General features: G+C 52.5%; 1 protein-coding gene across 1 annotated transcript; it reads left to right on the plus strand.

Moving 5' to 3' along the window:
* The first annotated feature begins 8,430 nt into the window (after positions 1–8,430).
* LOC136148992 (keratin, type I cytoskeletal 13) lies at positions 8,431–11,590 on the plus strand. Its single transcript, XM_065908770.1, has 6 exons — positions 8,431–8,913; positions 10,141–10,223; positions 10,548–10,704; positions 10,895–11,056; positions 11,146–11,271; positions 11,366–11,590. Exons 1-6 carry the CDS (start codon positions 8,431–8,433, stop codon positions 11,588–11,590), a joined length of 1,236 nt encoding a protein of 411 aa, XP_065764842.1.
* The last annotated feature ends 237 nt before the right edge of the window (positions 11,591–11,827 follow it).

An 11,827-nucleotide genomic window follows, 5' to 3' on the forward strand; every position in this document is an offset into this window, starting at 1 on the left:
CTGGGAAAGGCCAAGGCCCACCTGTTGCCATCTCTCCCCAACTTTGACCTCTTTCCTGCACAGTCACTCTTTGGGGTGTCTGGGTCTCTCGGACAAGCCAGGCTGATCGGATGACTTGCTGTCTGGCTGACCCCATTTAGTGATCATGGAATCAGGAAACAGGGTTCCTTAGAGTGGTGTGGTGTACTTAACGCAGAGTAAACACATCGAGACGTTGACTAATCACTCACTGGATGACTGACTGCGTAGACGGCTCTGGTTCACCACTGTATGGGTGGCACTGGGCTAGGTACACCCACTCACGGGTCTCATTTAATATAACTGCTGGTGGTCAGGCTTTGTTATGCCGTCTTAGAGATGAGGGAACTTAGAGTTGAGATGGGAAACTTACAAATGAGGTGGTCAGGCTGATGATTAGTCCAGTAGCCTCATGGCTGGACAGTAAGTAGCAGGGCTGGGGCTGGGCCCCACACCTGCATGACTCCAAGTTCACGGCTTATTCTGGGATCCCAGGCCCTGGTTCTTCACAGCCAATTGCCAGGACCTTCCCCCTTGCTTCCAGCTCTCACCGCGTATGCTCCCTAATTTCCCCTCTTTTCCAGCCGGCTACACCTGACCTCTAGAGTGGTTGAGCCACTTCCCATCTCTGTCCTCCTGCAAACCTGGCCCCCATCCCCCCAAAGATGCCATCTCCCTACAAGGCACCGAAAGTGCCAAGAGGGAAAGACACCAGCTCCAGGAAGCCCTCCCTGATTTTTCTAATTCCAAGTCCAAAGCAACTCCAGCCCTTACTGCGCTTTTTCATCCAAATCCTGCTCCCCTGTCCCCAGTTTCTACCTGAGGGCTCATCAGAGCAGTGGCATCCACACACACCTGATCTGCTGCCTCAGCTCTGGGGCTGGCTCCTCTGGATTCCACAGCCCTTGATGTGCTTGTGCTTGGTCCACTCAGTTGTGTTTGACTCTTTGCAGCCCCATGGACTGCAACCTGCCAGGCTTCTCTGTCCATGGGGACTCTCCAGGCGAGAATACTTGAGTGGGTTGCCATCTCCTCCTCCAGGGGATCTTCCCAACCCAGGGATCAAACTCGGGTCTCCCACATTGCAGCAGATTCTTTACCATCTGAGCCACCAGGGAAGCCCAAGAATACTGGAGTGGGTAGTCCATCCCTTCTCCAGGGGATCTTCCCAACTCAGGAATTGAAGCGTTGCAGACGAATTCTTTACCAGCTGAGCTACCAGGGAAGCCCATAGCCCCTGATAGAGGGCAGGGAATGAGGAAGTAGAGAACTCTGGGCCCTGGTTGGGCTGGGCTCAGGAGAGGACTGAGGGGAGAGGGAGAAGGAGAGGGAGAACCGGTTTTGTCCTGCTGGGAAGATCACGAAGGAGGTGCTGCTGTTCTCCTAAGAATCAGATCATTTGTGGGGAGGGCCAGGCCTTCTGAGAGGCACCTCGTGGGTCTCACTGGGTGAAACTCCTCTTCTAGCAACCCTAGCTGGAAAGAAGGTGGCATCCGTTCTTTCTGAGGGGGATTTAATCTAGAATGTGTCTCCTGAGTGCACACTTCAAGGCCAGATTTCCCTGGGGCTGGTGGGGAGGAAAGGGATTTTATTAGTGTCTGTACACTCCCATAGCAAAGAATCTGCTTGCAATGAAGGAAACCTGGGTTGGATCCCTGGGTCAGGAAGATACCCTGGAGAAGGGAATGGCTACCCACTCCAGGATTCTTGCCTGGCGAATTCTATGGACAGAGGAGCCTGATGGGCTGCAGTTCATGCGGTGGCAGAGTTGGACACAACTGAGTAACTAGCACTGCACCCTGCCAGGCTCTGGACAAGGCATTCAATGGATGGTGTCTCATTTCCTCTCCCAAAAGCTTTTGAAATCGAGGCCAGACTTGAGCAGCAGTTTTCAGAAGAGGAAACTGAGGCCCAGGGAAGCTAAATCACATTCATGAAGCCACAAGCTAGGGAATAGTGAAACCGGGTCTGGGACTGTCTCTCCGATTCCAGACCCTTGCTTTTCCCTTGATGCCAGGGTAGCGGGGGTGGGGGGCGGGTGGTGTGTCAGAAGCTGGCGATACCTTCCTTAGAGAGTGTGCTGGTCTGAAACCCATTTCTTGACCTCTAGGGGCAAACTGTTCAAGTGTCACAAGCCAATATGGTCAGAAAGATAGACTTCACAAGGAACCTTGGTTTCTCATGCTGCGGTTCAAGCCCAGAGCACCAGGTGCCGTGTCCCCGACATCCTGGGGCTCACCCAGGCTCCTTTGGGACACTCTCCCACCCCACTGTTGACGATGGTACCTGGGCTACTCCTCCTGCATCACTGACATCCAGGCCTCTACTGAGAGGTCTCAGCCCTAAATAGCCAGAGTGGAGTCTCCTTTGTTTGCAAAAATAACCACGTCTGCAAAAGTGCTGGGCAGCATGGGGCTCAGCCGTCCCTCATCCAGTGAGCCTCCTCTAGAGGCTGCTTCTCCTTGGAGCACCCCTGCCAGCACTGCTGGCCTGCTCTGCTGGGATTCAGGGACGGGCTATCAGAGAGGCCCTTGCAATTTGCCAAGTTCTGTCCCCTGCCTGACCCTGGAGTGCGATGCCCACTCCCAGGGAGAGTGCATGCCTGGCTGAGCCCTTAAATTGTCTCTGGGCATAGACAGCCACCTCCTGCCCATCCATGGATGGAGGTGGTGCTGAGTTTCTAGCCAATCCGGGAAGCAGGCAGCAGACCTCCCTCCGCTGCTGAGAGGGCAGATTTGGGACTAGGGATTAGGGCTCAGGGCGTGTCCTAGGTTCAGGCTGGCCTTCCCAGAGCAGGCATGGGGCATGCCCACCTTTCTCACTGAGGACTCTGAGTCCCTGTCCCCCTCTGGGTCTCAGTTTCCCCATCTTTACACGGAAGATTCTGATTGGACGAGATGATTTTGAGGTTCTCGATGAGCGGCTCTACATCCTGAGAACTCAGGGGGGAGCCTGACCTGGGAGACCTGTGGCAGCAGTGGCGGTGTCTGCTCCATGCACGGCTGAGTCCTCAGCGGGGCCTCTCAGTAAATATTTATTGCATGAGTGCATGAACTTTTTTCTCTTTTGCTCCTTCCTGCCTTAGGCATGGCTCTGGACATTCACTGGTGTCTTGGGCATGTGCCCACCTAGGGGTCACCTGTCCCTCCGTGGGCAACTGGCTGCATGAAGGAAAATAAAACGATGCCAGCTTTTCCCATGAGATTTGGAGCTGGGGTGATCTCACTGGATACCATTTCTGCTAGATATTCCTTCTCACTTAAAGCCAGCAGACAACGTGTCTCTGAAACAGCCTTTCAGGCAGTTAGCCAGCACTGCCCTCTGCTAGGAAATGTATTCGGAGGTATATTTGACAAAGCCCCTGTCTTAAGGGAATGTAAGACTGAGTGGGGGAAATAAGACCAGAATGCCACCAGCTGTCACCTGTCTGGTTGCTGCAGGTGCCATGCAGGCTGCAGGACCCAGAAAGGGAGGTGAAGCAATGAGCTGGCACAGGACAGAGGACCAAAGAATTTTCTGATGAGTCATCTGACAAGGAGAAGCTCACGTTTCCTTGTTTGTTACAGGGAGGGGAGAGGAACCTTCCGCCTGCTGGGAGCTCCTGGGTGTCAGGTGCTTCTCAGATACTCACTCGTCTGATGCCTGTTTTTCTGTTATGGCCACCAAGGCACTGAAAGGTTGAGTAACTTTCCCAAGGTCACACAGCCAATCTATGGCAGACGTAGGGTTGGAACTCAGGTCCACTTAATTCAAAGCCTGTACTAGCCTCTATGGGTTTCTGGGGAACCCAGGTGGTAACAATAGGGATTTTAGAAAGCTGAGTGTGTAGAAATATAAAGCCCTGAGACCTCAAGGCTAATCTGAAGAAGGCTCCTGAGGACTGCTGTGTCAAGCAGATGTCTCTGAGGGTGCAGGGTGCCCAGAAGGCCTGGGTCCACCATCTGGGCAGGGTCTGCCATTTACAAGGTGACTCTCTCATGTGGGGGAGCCTTAAGACCCTTTGGAAGGTGGTCAGCCAAACTGGAAGCTTTCCAGGTGGCTCAGTGAGTAAAGAATCTGCCTGCAGTGCAGGAGACACAGGAGATATGGGTTTGATCCCTGGGTCAGGAAGATATCCTGGAGGAGGGCATGGCAACGGACTCCAATATTCTTGCTTCGAGAATCCTATGGACAGAGGAGCTTGGCAGGCTACAGTCCATGGGGTCGCAAAGAGTTGGACATGACTGAAGTGGCTGAGCATGCGCACTCTTGCACAGCCAGCCTGGCCTCCAGACCCCCTATGGTCCAGGGAGAGAGAGAAGGAGGCAGGAGCCTGATCCAAGATTCAAGCAAGGAACTCTGGTTAGGAGCTGGAAGCGGGGTTTAGGCCTCAGCTCTGCAGATGAACAGTCTGGTGACTCTGGATAAATCTTTGAGAACCAGAGCCCCAGAGGGCATTGCTGAAGGAAACTTGGAAGTCATCTCAATGGAAGGCCCCCAATGAATCAGCGGTCGACCTAGAAATCCACGTATTTCTCTTCCTTTCCCATTGCCCTGGGCCTCTGCATTCAGGGTCTCAGTTTCCCCCACCTGTGAAATGAGGTGGTTGAATGGGAAATTTTCTACAACCATTTAGGCTTTGACATTCTGCACTTAGTGAGTACCTGAGAAATCCCCTGAAGTACCAAAATCAGGTCAGACAGCAGACAGGCTGACCACCTGGCCGTCAGCACACAGGCCTAACCTCTGTGGGCTGCAGGACCATCCACCAGGTGGGTCTTGGGTGACAGGAGGCCTGGGAATGGCGAGGCAACAGAGGCCGGTCTCTGGATGGAATGGTGCTAACACTGGCCCGAGAGGGATTAACCAGGCAGTGGTTAAGTGTGCAGACCTTAGAGCCAGAGGTTTGAATCTTGGCTTTGACATAGTCAGGTTTGGGCAATGCCGTCAGCCTCTCTGGGCCTTCATTTCCTCATCTGCAAAAAGGAGATGATAAAAACAGAGTTGTTAAAAGGACCAAATAAAGTCATGCATGTAAAGTGTTTCACAGAGTGTTCAAAATATTAGCTAGTATTATTTTATTATTATTTTTTTTTAACACATACAGAATAGGATACTCAGAGATCAGACACTGAGTTTGCAGCAAGGCTTGGAGACACCAACTGATGGGGTAGCGAGAGCCAGATGCCAGCTTAAATTTTGACTTCACAGCGACCTTGAATTAGTGACTTAGTCTCCCTCAGCTGCTTCATCTATCAAATGGGGCCATGTAAAGCCCCTCACCTGTTGTTGTGCAGACTCAGTGACAACCTGTCAAGACGAGCCTCTTCTGCAGTGTTACTCATACATGGGGCTTTCCCTCTCCCTCCCTGGAAACGTTATAGAGGAGGGGACTAAATCTGTAGTTTTGCCAGAAAGCAAAGGAGGGAGCTTTAGACCTGTGAGCAGGGCTTCAGCCCCATCACTGGGTCCTGTCCCATCTGACCCAGGGCTGAGAGAGGAGAAACAGGGTCCCCCGTATGGCTCTCTGCCCAGGTCCCTCTAGGAGGGCTGGCAGGTGTCCCCGGCTTTGTGGGTCCTGGGGTTCACTTCGTGGTCAGAGGAAGGCATTCCTGTGTCAAGGCATCGCATACCCTCCTCGGGAGGGGTGGGGAGGGGCTGTGCCCTGACCCTGTGAGAGAGGCATGTCCTGGCTACCGTGGGCCTCCAGAGGATCTGTGATTATTGTTCCTCTGAGGGGCGTTGGCTGAACCTGCTCTTCAGCCCCGGGAGGATCGTCATTCCAGGCCTGGCAGGTTTCATTAATCACCTTCTTTTCTGTTTTGATCCCCACTGAGAGAGAGAGGGCTTCTGCTTTGGGCTGAATCACACCTTTTCAGTGAGAGAGCTGAGCCATCAGTTTGGGGCAGGAGAGCTGGGCAGGGTCAGGGGTAAGGCTAAATCCCTGGTCTCACCAGGTTTTGGAGCACCGCGGCCCACCCTGGCTCTTTCCCTGATGTTGACACCTGATGTGAAGGGAGATACAGGCCCACTTCCCCACCTGAAGACAACAAAGGCCAAGAAAGCCCTGACTCAGAACCTTCCTTTATGGTATTGCAGAATCAGCAAAAGTGTTTCCAGGACACCCTCAAGTCACCTCACCCCAGCCCCTGGCCTATCCCACCAAGCCCCTCAGGCTGTTGTGGGCAGAGGGCAGCTCCCAGGGGGCCATTCATGGCCACCATGGCCTCCTTGGTAAGTGGGGCCTAGAAGCCTGAGTCCTGGGTCTGCCATTCTCAACCCTGGAAACTCTCTCTCTATTCTGGGCTTCTGAGAGACCAGCTCAAGGCCCTTTACCTTTGACTCAAGAAGGAAATGGCAACCCACTCCAATATTCTTGCCCGGAGAATCCCGTGGACAGAGGAGTCTGTCGGGCTGCAGTCCATGGGGTGGCAAAGAGTCGGACACGACTGAGTGACTAGGCATGAAGGTGAGGCCTCCTCCGGTGGGTTTCCTAAGTGGGCCCTGAGTCTTAGGCACATCCCAGGCTCCTCAGCAGGGACCCTGGCCCCAGGCCCTAGGTCATATCCTCTATGTGGCCTCTTGGTTAAACATGCACAAGCTGAGTCAGGCATCACGTGGTTGTGGGACTAGAAAGAGCTCAGTATTACAAGACTTCCTTTTTGGAACTGGCTATGCCTCTGAGGCTGCTGCTGTAATGAAACGATTAAATCCATGGGTCAGGCTGACCTAGGGCTTCTCAACCTGGACACAACGGGCCTTCTGGGCTGGAGGATTCTTGGTGGCAGGGGCTGTCCTGGGCACTGTAGGGTATTCAGTGGTATCTCTGGTCTCTGTCCTCCAGATACCAGTAGTATCCCTTTGGTGTGAAGAACAAAATGTCTCCAGACACTGTGAAATGTCCCTTGGGAAGCAAAATAGCCCCTGGCTGAGAACCTCTAAATTGATCTGTTGTGACAGAGTTGGAATTATTGTTATGTTAGGGGGATGGGGGATATGGAGGGCAATTGACCAGGAAAAGGTACAATGAGATTTATAGGGAGTTGGAAATGTTCTGAGTGGTGGCTTAAATTTTCATAGCTGGGGATCCCACATTAAGATCCCCACAACTAGATCCTACTTTAAGCCAGATGCTTATAATTTGTCTATTTTGCTGTAGGAAAAAATATGACTAAAGAATGAGCCTAGTCTGATTCAGGTCAAGGTATGCAAAAACCACTACAGTATTGTAAAATAATTAGCCTCCAATTAAAATAAATAAATTAATTAAATTTAAAAAATGGAAAAAAAAAAAAAAGGAATGAGCCCAGTGTCAGACAGATCCAGATTTAGGTTTCAGTCCTGACTTTGCCCTTAAGGCTTAGTTTTCTTTTCTGTAAAATGGGGATAATAGTAGGGTCAACCTTCCTGGGCCACTGCAAAGATTAAACAAGGTGTGCATGCTTAGTTGCTAAGTAATGTCTGATTCTTTGAGAACCCATGGGCTGTAGCCGAGGAGGTTCCTCTGTCCATGGGATTTTCCAGGCAAGAATACTGGAGTGGGTTGCCATCTCCTTGTCCAGGGGATCTTCCCCACCCAGGGATGGAATCTTCATCTCCTGCATTGGCAGGAGAATGGATCCTTTACCACTGAGCCACCAGGGAAGCCCCTTAAACAAGGCAGTCACTATAAATTCTTAGCCTGGTGCCTGCATACGGTGAAGGATCTGAGAGTGTGAGCTCTTAGCACGTGTGGGTCCGCCTGCTGTTTCTACGACTCCCTTTCTCCAGCTGTGTCAGATGGTCCCTAAGGTCCCTTGCCACCATGACTTTATCTGATGGTCTTGGAGTCACTTTTTTTTCTCAGCCTAAACACCTTCAAAATCATAGGTTCTATAGGACCAAGCAAAGTTGATCACTGTTGCTGGGAGCAATGGAGTAGATGAAGTGCCGAGACGCACACAGAGCATCTCAGTCAGACTTTTTAGAGATAGGAAGAAGGGAGGCAGAGGGCCACTTTGCAGCCTCCTTCCCTCTGCAGAGGCTCCCTGGCAGGCAGGTGCAGCTCAGTCCCCATTCTAACATTGGGTGGGGCCGATGGGAGTGAGTTCCCCAAGTGGAGAGGTGAGACAGAATTCAGCTGTCAAAGGGTAGTCTCAAGGAGAACACTGTTCCCTCTGAATCATCCCTTTTGTTAAGGATTAAAAAAAAAAAAAAGGCCCCTTCCCCCAGAGGCACAACCCACCCTGGAGAATGGAGGTAACTGAGCTTGTGGGAAACATACGTGCAGTTGGCACCAGTCAGAGGGTGGGGAAGGGAGGAGAGAAGATAGGGCCACTGTCCAACCCCTTGGAAGGTGTATAAAAGGCATCCTCTCCGGAGGAGAGCCACAGTCCTCGGCCAAACCAAGCCAAGCTCCTGCCTCTCCTGCTCTCTGCCCATCTCAGTCTCACCATGAGCTGTCGCCTGCAGAGTTCCTCCGCCAGCTATGGAGGTGGCTTCGGGGGTGGCTCCTGCCAGCTCGGAGGAGGTCGCAGTATCTCTACCTGCTCAACCCGGTTTGTCTCCGGGGGATCTGCTGGGGGCTTTGGGGGTGGTGTGAGCTGCGGCTTCGGTGGAGGGGCCGGTAGTGGCTATGGGGCTGGCTTCGGAGGCAGCTTTGGAGGTGGCTTCGGAGGTGGCTTTGGTGGGGGTTTTGGTGGAGGCTTCGGTGACTTCGGCGGTGGAGATGGCGGCCTCCTCTCTGGCAACGAGAAGATCACCATGCAGAATCTCAACGACCGCCTGGCCTCCTACCTGGAGAAGGTGCGTGCCCTGGAGGAGGCCAATGCCGACCTGGAGGTGAAGATCCGAGACTGGTACCTAAAGCAGACCCCGACCAGCCCAGAGCGTGACTACAGTCCCTACTTCAAGACCATCAATGAACTCCGGGACAAGGTGAGCCCTTGCAGGTTGAGCAGGGTTCTCCTGTGAGGAGGGCAGAGACTCGATGGCCTTCATATCCATGAAAGGTCCCCAGGGACCAGCAGATGCAGTGTGGATGGAGTTTTTATCCTTCCTTCGGGTGAAAATCTAGGTTTTTAGCTGCCTATCAAGCGTGTCTACTCTGGATGATCTTTCTCATGCTACGTATTTTCTCTCATTATTCATTTTTATTGTTCTTACTCATGCCAACATTTTTTTTTTTAACTGCTTTCCAAACAGTTATGTTGTTAGTGACTTGATCTCTATAATCCTAACTCACTGGGTTATTTGGAAACCGTGACAGCTTTAAAAGCCACTAAGAATGGATAAAATCAACAGAGAAAGAAATACATGTTCATTCATTGGTCTGGGAACACTGGTTTGTTTTGTAGGGGCCCCCTTTAAATTAGTGTTCTCAACTGGCCTCAACCAGGTGGGAGAGATGCAGGCAGTGCTAAGCTGAGATTCTCTCCCTTTGTGAGGCCAGCTTGTTGGAACAGAAATCCACCTGCCTGGGCTGGGTCCCAGCTATGTGGGGTGGATTTTAAGTACTTTGGAACACAAAAGTTGAGACAGGAAATTCAAATGGATGGGGATATTTATTGAAATTCCACTCTGCTCAGTGGGGAGGCCAACTCCAGTGAAGTTATGAACTATAGGAAGCGAGGCTGATTCTTTCCTGATCTTTTAAAATTAGTTAATTAATTAGACTATGCAGGTCCCAGTTGCAGTGCAGGGGATTTTAAAATTGTGACTTATGGGATTCAATTCCCCGACCAGGGATTGAACCCAACTCCCCCTGGGAGCTCAGAGTCCTAACCACTGGACCACCAGGGAAGTCCCCTCTTCAGATCTTAAGGAGAAGGAAGGTGCTCAAGTCAGTGACCTTATGAGATTGGTGGTCTGAGGCTGTGGAGACACGACTAACCACAGACATGCTTGGTGGGGTCGCTTCCCTGCAGTGCACATACAGATCACTGTCACCAGACGCAGAACGCTGGAGTGATAGAACACGCTAGGGGGACCTATCTCATCCCTCACTTTACAGAGAGGACCCGAGGCCCAGCGAGAAGTGCCTTGTCCCAGCTCGCAGGGGCAGGGAGCAGGCGGAGCTGGACGGCCACCTGTCCAGCCCATGTTTTCTCAGTCCTCCTCCCCGAGTTCGTGGACCCTCCAGTGGTCACCTTCCGTATTTTGCAGATCTTGGCGGCCACCATTGACAACAACCGGATCATCCTGGAGATTGACAACGCCCGGCTGGCTGCCGACGACTTCAGGCTCAAGTGAGTTTTATTTCCCTCCTCCCGCTCTCTCAGCAGTTCTTGTTTTAAACAAATGTTCCTCTGATCAATGTAATCCTAGCATCCCAGGAGTGAAGGTCTTGGGGAAGGAACAGAGTTCAGAGGAGGGTAGGGGTATCTCCAATTTCATTTCTTTCCCTTTCTCTCTCTGTTTCTTTGTTTCTTTCACCTTTTTTTTTTTTTTTTTTAAATTTGAGCAGAGAAAGTTTTATTGCACAGCCAAGCAAGGACAATGTGTGGCTTCTGCTCAAAACCTTCAATTCCTAATACCATTTCTGTGTTGTTTTTCATTTAAAAAAATATTAGGTATGAGAATGAGCTGACCCTGCGCCAGAGCGTGGAGGCCGACATCAATGGCCTGCGCAGGGTGCTGGACGAGCTGACCCTGACCAAGACCGACCTGGAGATGCAGATTGAGAGCCTGAATGAGGAGCTGACCTACATGAAGAAGAACCACGAGGAGGTGAGGGGGGTGGAGCTGGGCCTGCTGTGGCTGAATCACCTCCAGCAAGAACGGGGAGCCCTCTGCTGAGGTCAGACTCAGCTCTCCACAGTGGAACCTCGAAGCACTTTCTGAAACATTCTGGTAGCGTTCAGAGCCGAGGAAAGCCCGGCGGAGGAGTTTCACGCATCTTGCTTTCCCATCCCTACAGGAGATGAAGGAGTTCAGCAACCAGATGGTCGGCCAGGTCAATGTGGAGATGGATGCCACCCCAGGCATTGACCTGACCCGCGTGCTGGCAGAGATGAGGGAGCAGTATGAGGCTATGGCAGAGAAGAACCGCCGGGATGCAGAGGAATGGTTCCACAGCAAGGTACCTGGCTGTCTCACCCGGCCGAGCCAGAGGGTACCTGAGCCATCCAGCTGGGCTCCTGTGTCACCTCCATCCTTCTTGAATTCCAGAGCGCTGAGCTGAACAAAGAGGTGTCTTCCAGCACGGCCATGATCCAGACCAGCAAGACAGAGATCACCGAGCTCAGACGCACCCTCCAGGGCCTGGAGATCGAGCTGCAGTCCCAGCTGAGCATGGTACACCGGCTGCCCTCTGCCCTGTGGCTGCCCCCTCGAGGCCCCTCCCCCAGGCCTGGCGTCCCTCAGACCTTCTCCTCTGCTGTCCCACCAGAAAGCCGGGCTGGAGAGCACGCTGGCAGAGACGGAGTGCCGCTACGCCCTGCAGCTGCAGCAGATCCAGGGCCTCATCAGTAGCATCGAGGCCCAGCTGAGCGAGCTCCGCAGTGAGATGGAGTGCCAGAACCAGGAGTACAAGATGCTGCTGGACATCAAGACGCGGCTGGAACAGGAGATTGCCACCTACCGCAGCCTGCTGGAGGGCCAGGATGCCAAGTAGGTCCTGCAGGAAAGGGACTGGGGGACTCTGTGCTTTTAGAGCAGGCAGGGTCTTAGGGATCGTGTCCGGGAGGGGAGGGCATCTGTCTGCACTTTAACAGCTTGGACCAAGATCCAGGACCAGAGCTTCTTCCTTGTCTTCCGGCATCAGACTGTGGGGGCATTTCCTTTAACTTTCTCATTTGGGCCTCTGGATTAGACTTGGCAGGGCTAGGGACCATGGAGAAAATATCTCATG

This window comes from Muntiacus reevesi, chromosome 18 (assembly GCF_963930625.1).
Source record: "Muntiacus reevesi chromosome 18, mMunRee1.1, whole genome shotgun sequence".
NCBI lineage: Eukaryota > Metazoa > Chordata > Mammalia > Artiodactyla > Cervidae > Muntiacus > Muntiacus reevesi.

Bases quoted from the DNA above. Each gene is read 5' to 3' on its own strand.
- LOC136148992 (XM_065908770.1), top strand. From the start codon at position 8,431: ATGAGCTGTCGCCTGCAGAGTTCCTCCGCCAGCTATGGAGGTGGCTTC. The intron at 8,914-10,140 runs GTGAGCCCTTGC...CGTATTTTGCAG, and splicing joins TCAATGAACTCCGGGACAAG to ATCTTGGCGGCCACCATTGA. The intron at 10,224-10,547 runs GTGAGTTTTATT...AAAAAATATTAG, and splicing joins GCCGACGACTTCAGGCTCAA to GTATGAGAATGAGCTGACCC.